Source organism: Thalassophryne amazonica, chromosome 14 (genome assembly GCF_902500255.1).
Source record: "Thalassophryne amazonica chromosome 14, fThaAma1.1, whole genome shotgun sequence".
Taxonomy (NCBI): Eukaryota; Metazoa; Chordata; class Actinopteri; order Batrachoidiformes; family Batrachoididae; genus Thalassophryne; species Thalassophryne amazonica.
In genome coordinates this window covers 17960719-17975100 of record NC_047116.1, presented here as the reverse complement: position 1 = coordinate 17975100, position 14382 = coordinate 17960719, and the positions used below count along the sequence as shown (strand labels likewise).

General features: G+C 41.3%; 1 protein-coding gene across 1 annotated transcript; it reads left to right on the top strand.

Annotated features, from left to right (window-relative positions):
* The first annotated feature begins 3181 nt into the window (after positions 1-3181).
* Positions 3182-9383, top strand: LOC117525337 (four and a half LIM domains protein 2-like). The gene is made up of 5 exons (XM_034187175.1): positions 3182-3353; positions 3441-3615; positions 7751-7920; positions 8015-8189; positions 9268-9383. Exons 1-5 carry the CDS (start codon positions 3201-3203, stop codon positions 9381-9383), a joined length of 789 nt encoding a protein of 262 aa, XP_034043066.1. The 5' UTR covers positions 3182-3200.
* Positions 9384-14382: the final 4999 nt, after the last annotated feature.

The following is a 14382-nucleotide window of genomic DNA, read 5'->3' as shown; positions in this document are numbered from 1 at the left end:
AGGATTTTTGCACATTGCTGCAGTGTACTTTTATTATTGTCATTCAATCTTTCATCACTGGAGTATATTTGTTTAGTGTGATTATTCCTGGGAAAACCCTATATACAATTAATATTAATAATAACAACAACAAAGAATGTGCAATTTTTAAAGTGGTCCCTCGCTATAACGCGGTTCACCTTTCGAGGCCTCACAGTTTCGCTGATTTTTTAGTGCAATTTTGCATGCTTCTTTTTTTTTTTTTTTTTTTTAACAGCGCATTGTGTTCTGCGTCCTTATCAGGCGGGCCGGTCGTGGCACCGGTCGGCATCACTGTGATTGCTCTCACTGCCTCCGATGCTCTTACTGAGTCTGCAGGCTCGGTAAGCGCCACAGCGGGCCACTCACACCACCCCCCCTCTCTGCTGTGCGGAGCTGCAGCCAATTCTGGCAACAGGTCCAGAGACCACACTCGCTGTTTTGATGAGGAGCGCTCCGGCAGCCAGCAAGGATAGACTTCTTGCGGAAAAATCCGCAGCGCCTGCTGCATGATCTCAGTAACCACAGCCGCAGAGCTCCGTGGCCATGACTTGGATTCTTTGCGGGTCCCGCATCTGTACCCCTGGAGGCAGTGAGCGAAGGGAGAGCACGCGCATTGTGTTCTGCGTGTGTCTGTTTATAATTTTCTCACTCAAAAGAAAAAAGAGAGTGTTTACACAGGAGAGAAAAGTGAGAAAATGGCAATGCCTGTTCCAGAAAAGTGTATAAAGTGGGTAGTGAGGGGTTTTACAGTCTTAAAACATCTATAATAATTGTAAAAAAATAACGCTGACTACTTCGCGGAATTCGCCTATTGCAGGTTATTTTTAGAACGTAATTCCCACGATAAACGAGGAACCACTGTATACAAGTCCCACCAGACTATAGATCACAGGACCTCCCAAACTAGCTTAAAATATAGTAAGTTAAAAAACTGTTACTTATACTCAGGAAAATATGGTACAAATATTTAGCCTTTATAACAATAGGCACAAATGGTCAAAAATGGAGTAATTTGACCGATTTCAGGTGTGAAACAATCCAATACTAAGTACTACACACACCCACACCGGCTCAAATGCTGCATGGTGATTTGGATCCTGCTGAGTGGATGAACACACCTGGATTAGAAAGTCAGGTCTGAATAAGAGCAGGGAGAAACCAAAAACCAGAAAAAAAAAAAAAAAAAAAATGGGTTGAGGACCAGGTTTGACAATGACTGTAAAGAAAGAGTCAACAACCTCCATCTGACTGCTAGTACTAGTTCAAATATCATCAAATATAAAAACAAACAAAAACAATCCAACACAGTCTTCTCTCTCACAAACCTCTCATTTGGGGCTGGAGGGCAGCGAGCTGATCGGTGACAGTAAGGGCACTTGCGGTCGTGGAAAGAAAGAGGAAGCTTGTACCTTTAGGAGCAGGTGGTTACACTCACACGTCTTTGCACCACCTTCAGGCGTAACCTTCCATACGTGAATGAGCGCAGTGTGATGGTTTAAACACACACGTGAAACAGGTTCCACCTCATAATGCTGCTAGTGAGGACATCTATGACTCGGGTGGGTTTAGGGGAGGGAGGGGCGTTATCTGTCCGCATGAACCTGCCTTCTCATATGGAGAGGGGTCAGAGGTCAGGGCCACGTCACATGCTGGATCTTTTTCTTCACTTCTGGAGACTTCAGTACACCCTGAAAACAGAAGGTGAAATTATCAGCATGTATCATGCAGTGATGAAAGCGGGCCATGAAAAAAACAAACAACTGAAAGATTTTGGTAAGGGTTCAAGGCCCAAGCCCTTGGTGGGGGGGGGGGGGGGGGGTGATGGGACTGGGGTTCTTCTCCAGAAAAATTTGAGATCTCAGATGTTCTCAGATGCATTCTGACGCATTTTGGTCCATTCACCCACCCAAAAATTCTCCAAAATAATATTTTTTTGTTGGGTCAGGTCAATTTTTCCACCCCAGAGAAGAGTCTTTTCAAAAGTCTATTTCCCATATTGGCAAGATGAAAAATGTATAATACACAGTCTGTCACATGGAACAGAATACAGTGTTATTACAATTTAATAAGACCACATAGTTGCACTGGACTGTGACCGTAGTCTCTCTACATTTATCTAAACATTTGACTTCAACAATTTGTGTTTTTCTAACAACTGATAGTGTCTTAAATAAAATATGATACAAGTAAAGCTGCATCTACTGTTCATTAAGTCACCAATATGACTTTGAGTTTAAATTAGATTCTTATTCACTTCTATAAATGGGAAACACAATAACACGGATTTTTACATTCAGTGCTGATGTCAGCATTTCTGGGATATTTCCAACAATACAGAATTCTGGATGTTTCCAAATGAAGCACAAGCACACAGAGCTGGCAGAAATGCATTTTTTAGGAGGTGACACGATACAGATATACGAGGTCTGTGATAAAACTAACTTACCTTTTTATTTTTTTCAAAAACTATATGGATTTGAATCGCGTGCGATTACATCAGACAACCTTGAACCCTCGTGCGCATGCGTGAGTTTTTTCACGCCTGTCGGTTACGTCATTCGCCTGTGGGCTGGCTGAGTGAGTGGTCCACCCCTCCGGTCGGAATCTGTTTGTCTGAGAACTTCCTGTGAGACTGGCGCTTTGCTTGATCAAATTTTTTTCAAAAACTGTGAGGCACATCGAAGTGGACACCATTCGAGAAATTCAGCTGGTTTTCTGTGAAAATTTTAACGGCTGATGAGAGATTATGGACTGTTGCTGTCGCTTTAAGGACTGCCCATGGAGCGGGACGCCGCGACGCGCCCTGAGCCGCCGCTGTCTGCCTGTTTCGAGCTGAAAGCTTCCAAATTTAAGCCTCTGTTGACCCAGGATGTCGTGACAGAACAGAGAACTTTCAGAAGAGGTCGGGATCAGCAGTTTATCCGGACATTCCACTGTTAAAGGAGATTTTATTAATGAAAGACGTGCGGACGGGTCCGCGCGTCGTGACGCAGCCGGCGCTGTGTGGCGGCACAGGAAAAACACCTCCGTGTTGATAACCATTTGTAAAAACCAGGCGGCTTTTGACGGCTTTCAGTTGAGTGAGCTGAGAAATTGTTTAACAGCTGGACATGTTCCAACTTGTCCTTAGGCTTCCAACGGAGGGGGGGGGTGGGGTAGGTGAGCTGCCCAGTGCCAAAATGACTGAGCGCTATGACTGCCATTACTGCAAGGAGTCCCTGTTTGGGAAGAAGTACGTCCTCAGAGAGGAGAATCCCTACTGTGTGAAATGTTACGAGAGTTTGTACTCCAACACCTGTGAGGAGTGCAAGCCCATTGGCTGCAACACCAGGGTAGGAAATGCCACACAATGTGTTTTTAAGTTTTGGAAGACTAATTATTCATTATGTTAAAGGTCAGCTTATTCTATGCCCTTGCAGGATCTGTCCTACAAGGATCGTCACTGGCATGAGGACTGCTTCAAATGCTTCCAGTGCAAGCGCTCCCTGGTGGACAAACCATTCTCCACCAAGGATGAGCAGCTCCTCTGCACCGAGTGTTACTCCAATGAGTATTCTTCCAAGTGCCATGAGTGCAAGAAAACCATCATGCCGGGTAGGAAGGCCACCAAAAACAGGACAAAAACTAAAATTTTGCTTATTTAAGTAATGGCCACATGACAGATAGAAATATAGCGCAATGCTAAAATACCCTCGGCCGTATGAGCATAAGAATAGGAAACAGAATGTGACCTTTTGACCACTTAAAATAGGTCAAGGTTAGCCATCTATGAACTTGTCCAAGATCTGCGTCCCAAGAATGCTCCCTGTGAATTTGACAACCCTGGCAGTTATAGAAATGGAGTTATGTTGAACACAGCCCAGACGGAGAGACAAACACAAAGTCTTCTCAATACCTGATGGCCATATTTGGCCTTGGGTAAAAAATGTAATTGCCAACTTGAAAAAATGGTGTCACTATGAAATGAGGAAGCCTTGCATTTTAACACCGTTCAGTGTGCCCACTATTTCATGGTTGTGCAATTAGTACAACAAAACACTTTGCAGGAATGACAGAACACACGTCCCCTACACCACCTGTAACTCCACTACCAGCCATCACCCACGACATCATTAACATTCTGCTAATGATGACCACCAGACAAATCAGAGGATGCCAGAACAATCAAACCAGTCTGCGGGGGCAGATTTAGCTTCTGGCGAATCAGGGGTGGAAAGTTGTGACTTGGTGGACATGCCAAAGGCAGAGCCCCCAGCAGAGCCTTGCCTTTGGCATGTGCAACCAAGTCCCCCCAAATTGTCAAAAATATATTGCATTTTTCTTGCATTCTTGGGCAATCTGGAAAGCTAAATATGGATTCTGTCATTTTTAACGTACAACTTTTATTTTAAACACTGGAGATCTTCTAATTCTGCATTCATCAGTCAGCCTTTGCTTGTATTTTGCCTTGCCTTTGGTCAATGGTCTGCAGGAAGTTAGTTTCCAGAACAGTTGTGTTTATTCACGGGGATGCTTTAAGTTAACAAATATTAAAACTGGCTGGACAAGGACAATTCTTCTTTGAATATTTAGATTTGCAGTGAACTTCAAGTTATGCCCTCTTCTCACCTTCAAGGATATGTGTCCCACAAGGTCGCACTGTACAACTGTGACAAACCGGCGTGTGAAGATCACGGCAGTCCACGAAGATGATCCAGGGCAAAGTCTGATGATACAACGTGCTGGACCGCTCGTATTAACTCTTACCCTCTTGCTAATGGAAAACCTGCATGTATAAAAATGCAACAGGCTGCACAGAAATGCAAGGGGTTATAAAAGTACGTCAAAGTTTGGAACTGACAAAAGGAATTTTCAAACATCTTGAAAATCCCACCATGGTTAAAACAAGACTACAGCATGGAATATCAGGCTTCATCATAGGACGCTGTCCCAGAACGTCTCAGGGTTTTCAAGGTGTCAACCAGATTTCAAAATGTGAACATCCAGGATGCATAACTGTGAAAGTGAGAATGGGGCTTAAACATGTAACCATGTCAAAAAAAAAGATAAATCTACACTGTAGCTGCAGAAGCACACAGTAGGAATACAGTAGTGTTCACAATAATAGTAGTCACAATAATAGTAGTGCTATGTGACTAAAGATTAATCCAGGTTTTCAGTATATTTCTTATTGTTACATGGGAAACAAGGTACCAGTAGTTTCAGTAGATCCAACAAATCCAACAAGCATTCATGATATGCACACTCTTAAGGCTATGAAATTGGGCTATTAGTAAAAAAAGTAGAAAAGGGGGTTCACAATAATAGTAGTGTGGCATTCAGTCAGTGAGTTCGTCAATTTTGTGGAACAAACAGGTGTGAATCAGGTGTCCCCTATTTAAGGATGAAACCAGCACCTGTTGAACATGCTTTTCTCTTTGAAAGCCTGAGAAAAATGGGACGTTCAAGACATTGTTCAGAAAACAGCATCGTTTGATTAAAAAGTTGATTGGAGAGGGGAAAACCTATACACAGGTGCAAAAAATTATAGGCTGTTCATCTACAATGATCTCCAATGCTATAAAATGGACAAAAAACCCAGAGACGCGTGGAAGAAAATGGAAAACAACCATCAAAATGGATAGAAGAATAACCAGAATGACAAAGGCTCACCCATTGATCAGCTCCAGGATGATCAAAGACAGTGTGGAGTTACCTGTAAGTGCTGTGACAGTTAGAAGATGCCTGTGTGAAGCTATTTTATTTGCAAGAATCCCCTGCAAAGTCCCTCTGTTAAATAAAAGACGTGCAGAAGAGGTTACAATTTGCCAAAGAACACATCAACTGGCCTAAAGAGAAATGGAGGAATATTTTGTGGACTGATGAGAGTAAAATTGTTCTTTTTGGGTCCAAGGGCCGCAGACAGTTTGTGAGACGACCCCCAAACTCTGAATTCAAGCCACAGTTCACAGTGAAGACAGTGAAGCATGGTGGTGCAAGCATCATGATATGGGCATGTTTCTCCTACTATGGTGTTGGGCCTATATTTCGCATACCAGGTATCATGGATCAGTTTGGATATGTCAAAATACTTGAAGAGGTCATGTTATCTTATGCTGAAGAGGACATGCCGTTGAAATGGGTGTTTCAACAAGACAATGACCCCAAGCACACTAGTAAACAAGCAAAATCTTGGTTCCAAACCTACAAAATTAATGCCTCGCAGATGTGAAGAAATCATGAAAAACCGTGGGTATACAGCTAAATACTAGTTTAGTGATTCACAGGATTGTTAAAAAAGCAGTTTGAACATAATAGTTTTGAGTTTGTAGCGTCAACAGCAGATGCTACTATTATTGTGAACACCCCCTTTTCTACTTTTTTTTTTTTTTTTTACTAATAGCCCAGTTTCATAGCCTTAAGAGTGTGCATATCATGAATGCATGGTCTTGTTGGATTTTGAGAATCTACTGGTACCTTGTTTCCCATGTAACAATAAGAAATATACTGTTATGTGGGCCGCTGAAGAGGAGGTACTGCTGGCCCACCACCACCAGAGGGCGCCCTGCTTGGAGTGCGGGCTCCAAGCACGAGAGGGCACCAGACCCAGAAGAAGTGACAGCTGTCATTCATCCTCTGCACCAGCTGTCACTCGTTCATCATCATCATCACCACCATAAAAGCCGGACTGCAACTCCACCTCCTCGCTGAGAAATCGCAACTACTGAAGAGGTAATTTCTCTGCTGACTGACACTTTGTGTGTAATAACCTGAACTTCTGTTGCAGCCGTTTTCCTGGAGTGTTGCCTTGTCTGGGGAATTGGCGTTTGGTGTGACAGCGACGGCTTCGCCTCACACCCCAACCCGATAAGTGGTTAACCAGGAGCTGCACGAGTGTGTGATTGGAGGTGGAGGTGCTCCCTCCTAACTGTGTATGGACTGTGGATTACTGAGTGTGCGGACTCACACTCATTCATCTTATCTCTGCTTTCTGCCAGCAGTACCAGGGTCGACAGCCGAAGAAAGAGGCCACCTGGGGGCTCGGGACTTGGCGGCTCCGATGTTCTTCAGACCGTTGGTGGTGGAAGCCGTGTGGGACGCGGCTTCTCTCTCGTCGGGGGTCTTCTATCTTCGAGCCTGCCCACACGTCACCTGGTGTCAATTCACTGTGCAGATTTCTGTGAATTTAGTGTATTATCACAACATTAAATTGTTACATTTTGGCTTATTCATTGTCCGTTCATTTGCGCCCCCTGTTGTGGGTCCGTGCTACGACACCTTCCCAACATATACTCAAAACCTGGATTAATCTTTTTAGTCACATAGCACTACTATTATTCTGAACACTACTGTTAGTATTCGGAATAAAGGAAATAAATGTAATGGCATCCACTGGGTAGAAGTAAGCAGCTGTGTACCACCCCCCCAAAAAAGAAATCCTAAAAAAGGACACAAAATAAATGCAACAGCATGGAAAAATGTAAGAACTATACAAATGACATTGGAATAGAACGCACATTTAAAACTGAAAACAGCAGATACAATGCAGTAATGACAGTGTGCATGTTGTACATTACTGATGAATTAGCAGTTTGAAAGTGTGTGTGTGCAAAAAAAAAAAAAAAAAAATGTGGAAGAATGAATATTTAGGATCTGTAAGTTCCAGGTACACAGTATAAAGGCAAATCTGTTTATTATTGTCTGAATAAGTGTATTTCTGTTTTCCGACTCATTCCCTGTTGCTCTGAAGGCTCCAGGAAAATGGAGCACAAGGGGAACAGCTGGCACGAGACTTGCTTCACCTGCCAGAGGTGCCAGCAACCCATTGGCACCAAAAGCTTCATCCCCAAGGAAAACCACAACTACTGTGTGCCCTGCTACGAGAAACAGTTTGCCATGCAGTGTGTGCACTGCAAGAAGGTACGTCGCCGCCGCTTACTAGTGGTAGAAACTCGGGCAGCCGTGGTTTTGTATGTAATTACGTATCTGTAACTATGCCAATCTGTCTTTGTAGCCCATCACCACTGGTGGCGTGACCTACCGTGACCAGCCCTGGCACAAGGACTGCTTCCTGTGCACTAGCTGCAAGCAGCAGCTCTCGGGACAGCGGTTTACCTCCAGAGACGATTTTGCTTATTGCCTCAACTGCTTCTGCAACCTTTATGCCAAGAAGTGTGCCTCTTGCACACTCCCATAAGTGGTAATTACAAATTACCAGTCCTGCCTGATTAGCCAACAAACAACAGGTTCTCTGCATGTTTCTTTGCAATTTCTGGTTTGCCAAGGTCTAGCATTAGGGGTCTCCAATTGGTTCAAATGCTGCAGCCAGACTTTTGACATGAAGCAGAAAGTGCAACCACATTACACACATTTTTGGCATCCCTTCACTGGCTTCCTGTCCCAGTGAGATCAGATTTTAAGGTTCTGCTACTAACCTATAAAATTATTCATGGACTGGCACCTCCCTACCTAGCTGACCTAATTAAACCTTACGTACCGGCCTGAGCTTTACGTTTTCAGGGTGCAGGACTACTTTGTGTCCCTAAGGTGAATAAGAAACCTGCGGGTCACAGCAACTTTCTCTTATCGTGCCCTGTTCTGTGGAATGATCTCCCTGCGTCAATAAAACAGTCAGATTCTGTGGAGATTTTCAAGTCCAGACTTAAGACGCACTTATTTTCCCTTTCATATGGCTAGCATACTGGTACAGTTTTGTTTACACTTTTTCCCTCTTTTAATTCATTTATTAATAATTGGAGCGGGCTGCAGCCTCAACTTTACCTAAATTCTGGGTCTTTAGTGAAGTTTAGGGCTAGTGGCCGGCGATCACCTTAGTATTTCTCTGTTTTTCTTGTTTAATGCTGGCAAATTATACAGTATTTTTTTGTCTTTCTGATGCCTGATTCTGTTTTTCTCTGTTTAAGGTGCAGCTCCATCTAGAGATGGGAGTTGTATTCATATTGGCGATCCTCCTGTCCTGTGCGCCAATAGCATTTCTTGTATATTCGCCCGTGATTTGTTCTGTAATTTATGTTTTGTAGCATGGCCCAAGCAGAGGGTCACCCCTTTGAGTCTGGTCTGCTTGAGGTTTCTTCCTCAGATGGAGTTTTTCCTTACCACTGTTGCCTCTGGGGGTTGGTAAGGTTAGACCTTACCTGTGTGAAGCGCTTTGAGGCAACTCTGTTGTGATTTGGCGCTATATAATGAAATAAATTGGAAAAAAATTGAAATTCTTTGTTTTGACCCACACATATTCTTCTCCTGCAGGCCTTGGAGGAAGCAAGTACATCTCCTTTGAGGAGCGCCAGTGGCATAACGACTGCTTCAACTGTAAGGAAGTGTTCCGTGTCTCTGGTTGGACGCGGTTTTCTGACCGAGCGTGATGACATCCTGTGTCCAGAGTGCGGCAAGACATCTAACGGGCTCAAGGAGATGAGGAATACAGATTGGATTGCCATAAAAAAAAAGAAAAAGTGATTTCTATTTACTCACTAGATGGGAGGGACCAGGGCGATCCACTCATTCGCTGGCTGTTGCCAGAGTGGTGCCATCTTGGTTAGTGTCTGACAACCAAATCAATGTGGGCATGTCAATGTTTTTAAAGAGTTTCACCATAAATCTGCATTTTCAGTGCTGTTACTGTGCTGTTACATTTACATTTATTCAAACGCAGCCCCACATTTGTACAGCCACTATTTGTTAAAACAAATACAGAAGAGGATCAGATTATTTATATAATAACTTGAATTAATTTGTTCGTCACAGTCCAGTTAGAAAATAATACCATCAGTTATATCTGCCGCGACACAAGATACTGATCTGATCCTTAATTAATTTCATTATGAACTTAAGTTAAAGATGGGAAATAATCAGGGGTGAAAGTAAGAGCTTTGCATGCTCACATCATATTAAAGATATTAATATTGACGTCTGCTATTAATCCACCTGTGGTGCCGCTTTTACGGAGCGCTTCTCCGTGAAAATATCAAATAAATAAAACAGCCACACCAGCCCAGGGTGAAAGTAAGATTATTCAATAATTTCTGGATCAAGTTGAAAGAAATCTGAAAACACTTCACTGGATTATGGAGTATATCATGGAGAAATTAATCTCATTCGTGTTATATTAGTAGAATATACGTACAATGTCAAAATGACTGTCATGATGTGACCCAGCAAATTGATAGAAAAAACATTTTCATTCTATGAATTTGCTCTTACAGAATATCTCAGGATGGAAAACCTGATGCAAAGAAAAAAACCCCGAGGCTAATTTAAAAAGTAATAAATTGAGACTTATGAAAGCAAGACTTCTAACTGAATTGCTGAATGAATGGTGAATATTTATCACGACAAAGTATTCAAGCAATAAAACTGAAGTCACTACTTTAACAGAATACAGATCGACACAAAATAAATAATTTTCTAATCTTTATTCAGCAATTCCAGTTATTTCCCCCACATCATTACTATTACATATAATATGCACTTATGAAAGCTCACTCCACAATTTTATTATTAGTTATTTAACCAGCTGACAACCCTGTTAGCTTGTCGCTGCACCCGAACTCTATACAAAACACATTTTCAGATCACTTTAAACCAAGTTTAAGTCAGCGCATCATAGATTTCTATTTAATCTGATGCCTGACGACGCGGGAATAATGCTAACAAAGATGGCGGCTGCTGGCAATAGCTCACAATGCTGCATCCGCCATGTAGTGGATTAAATAGAAATCGATGGTCACATCCCATGCAATCAAAGTACATAAGGTACATAGCACTGCTACCAAGAATCTATGTTGACATTAAATACAAAATGTTCAATGTTTGAAATGTTAAAATGCATTTCAAAAAGTAGAAATGGTTCAACGTTCGAAAAAGCACCTAACAAAATGTTAACATGAATGTAAATCACAGTAACTACCTTTAAGACTTTTGCAAAACGGCAATGTTTGCAGATAGATTTTTATGAACATGATAGTTTTTGAAATAATCCTCTTAGGACGCTAACGCAGGCTAACCTTGAAGTGTAATCATCAAATTCTGCATGGACTAGCTAAACCTTTTCATTTTATAGCTTTGAGAGTGCATGGTGATTAATATTATGATGTTAAAGCTAACTTTAAGTGTGCATCAAATTAGGGTGACTTTCAACATTGTTGCTATAGAATAAAAACATCAGCCAACAAATGAGTAAAAAAAAATAAATAATAAAGTCCCGTTAATAAAAGCTTAAATTCCTGCCATTTTACTGATGTTCATACTGTGATTAAATAATCAAGAGTGATTCTTGTATTCAAACATTTTATTAAAAAAAAAAATAAAAAAAAAATGGTGATACAAATTATATCTGACATGAGAAAATTCAACCCAATCTTGTTCCTGCTTGAACTTTTTCTTTGTCAGCTTCAGTGATGTTCTATGTGAAGCCTCTTGATCTATAAATTGAAATAAAAGTGATTCCACAATTCTGCACTCCTATGACTCTTTTGCATTAATGTAGAAAAGTCGTTTTCAAAACATATGTTAAGGCTGCATTTTTCATTTAATATACTAAAATTGTATTTAATGATGACGTAAATGCAAAACAAAATCTAAATGTCCTAACACATACAGAGCACCACTCTACAGTTAAAATAAAGCTACAGCGTGCAGGATTTAGGGATGTCATTTACAGAAATGGGATGCAGCATTGATAATCTTTTAATTAGTGTGTAATTATCTGCAACAAGGAATCACAGTTTTCATAAGTTTAGACTGAGACCTTCATGGGAGCAGGCCCTCTCAAGGACGCCACCATGTTGCACCGCCATAATAATATTGTGGCCAAAAAGGGACATACAGTACTTAGTCCTTGCACATTTTGCAGACTAGCCACAAGACTAAAGAACAAGAAGGGGAATCTTGGGTGCTCCGCTATACTGGTAGTTAATGCAGGCTAAAAAGTTGAAGAACCCTTATTTTTAAGAAATGGAAATTCATACAGATTGTTATTACAAGAGAAGGCAATGCAGCATCATGAATCCCCGTCATTAAAGAAGTGAAACCGTGAAGGGAAACAAAATCCTGACTGACAACGGCATAATGTAATCTGTAACCTCACCACTAGATGGCACTTAATCCCCACACTGTAGCTTTAAACCCTGAACAACCAGTGAGCCAGCAGGGGTAAATACATATAAAAATAATAATAAAAAAATTCCAAAGACCATAACAATGGAGTTCACCACTGGAGTTCAGCAGGAGTTCAGGAGTTTATGCTCAGCCCCAACCTCTTCCTTTTCAGTTTTTTTTTTTAATTGATTCAGAACCCTTTTAAAAACTGATTTGTGTTTTATTTGATGGACTACATCATCTCCACAAATGGAAAATGTAAGGTAACTGTTTGGTTAAAAAAAAACAAAAGCAGTCTCTCCAAGACTTGTGCTGTCTTTTTCTTGGATTGTTGCAGGATTAAAATACCTGATTTCATATCAAGCTTGTTTAAAAACGCTGGAATACAAGTTGCAATGGTTTTACTTCTTTTTTTTTTTTTGCTATGAAAATGCAGAAACAACAATACAGATAATTATTTCTGTGTAACGCACGACAAGTTGAGAGAAATTGCTCCAGTGAGACATTTTATTTGCAAACTTTTATCTCTCTCTCTCTCTGGCAAGAGTCCTGTTGCACATACATCCAGATCTTATAGGACAATGCAAACTTCAGAACAGAATTCTAGGATAATTGCCTGTTTATGAGCACATTTTGATTTCACCTCCCACAAGCTTGGTAGGGCTGCCAACCTCTCTGTTACTGCTGACGCTGCTAATTTATTCTCCTGAAGTCACAGGGTTTTCCCACATGTAGACTTGCATTGGGTTGACCTCCTCGATACGTTAATAGCCACTAAAGTATTTCCTGCACCTGCAACAGTGTAGGACTTCTACAAACGTATGAGTGTTTCAGTGAGTGATGAATAAATGCTCTCACCTTGAACATCTCCAATTGAAGGAGACAAACTGATAAAACCTGGTGAACTTTGATGTGCCAAATCAAATGAAACAGCAACTTTGTTGAGCTCATGTAATACCCCATAGATGTGTCTGCCACCGCTGGATGTGGCACCTGACTTCATGTGCGTAAACAAATAAAACCAGCAACCACAAAGACAACATGTCAATATGTTATCCAAATATAGGATGACATTTAAAAGAGATCAGGAAAACAAAACCAAATGATGAGTGGATAGGAGGTGTGACTCGGGATGATACCACAAAAAATTCTCCAAAAATGCAAATTATTCATGGCAACTCAAAACACTGCTTTGAAACATTCAAAAGATGTTTTTCAGAACACTGCTTAAGTTGACAAGAAAAAGAAGACATCACAAGTGGTGTCACATCTGTAGGACAGACTGTGCATCCATCTCAAATTATGAATTCATATTTAAAGACTACACCTGGCGCATGTTCAGTCTGTGCACTAGCATGTACATCGCTTGTTGGCAACACAATTTTTTTCATATGTCTGTCCATAATTGAGTAACTGGTGGACAACACACTCACACACCTGGCACTCTCCACCCACCAGCACCTGCCTGTCATGAGTGTCAGTGAAGCCAACATGCTCGCAAGCCTGCAAAGAAGCATGAGAATAAATATACAAAAGAACAGCAAAGTGATGCTGAAATTAAAGAATGTGTGGCAAGCACAGTGCTTCACTTCCAATGATTCTAAAGTGATAATAAAACAACCCCGTGGTGGGGGACATTAACTACAATACTGTCTTATTTGTAATGCATTTATGTTTGTGGCTGCATGGGGGGGCTTAGTGCATAGAACTGCTGCCTCACAAAAAGAAGGTCTGGGATCGATTCCCACCTGCTCCATTCTGTGTGTTGTTTTTGCTCCAGGCTTCCTCCCATTCCCAAAGACATGAAGGTGATCTGGAGACTTTAAATAGTGTTTGTCTGTCTGTTTGTGGCCCTGCGATAGAATAGCGTCCTGTCCAGTCCAGGGTGTAGTCAGCCTTTAGCCCTATGACCACAGGGATAGGCTTTATATATATATATATATATATATATATATATATATATATATATATGTGTGTGTGTGTGTGTGTGTAAAAAAGTAACTCCCTACGGCTGCTCCCTTGTTTGCACTCGGGGTCGCCACAGCAAATCCAAGGTGGATCTGGATGTTGAATTGGCACAGGTTTTACACCGGATTGCCCTTCCCTGACGCAACTCCACTTCACATGGAGAAATGTGGCAGGGGTGGGATTTGAACCGGGAAACTTTCTGCACTGAAACCAAGCGCACTAACCACTTGGCCACCACTTTTATATATATATATATATAATATATATATATATATAAAAATTAATGATGGAAATAGA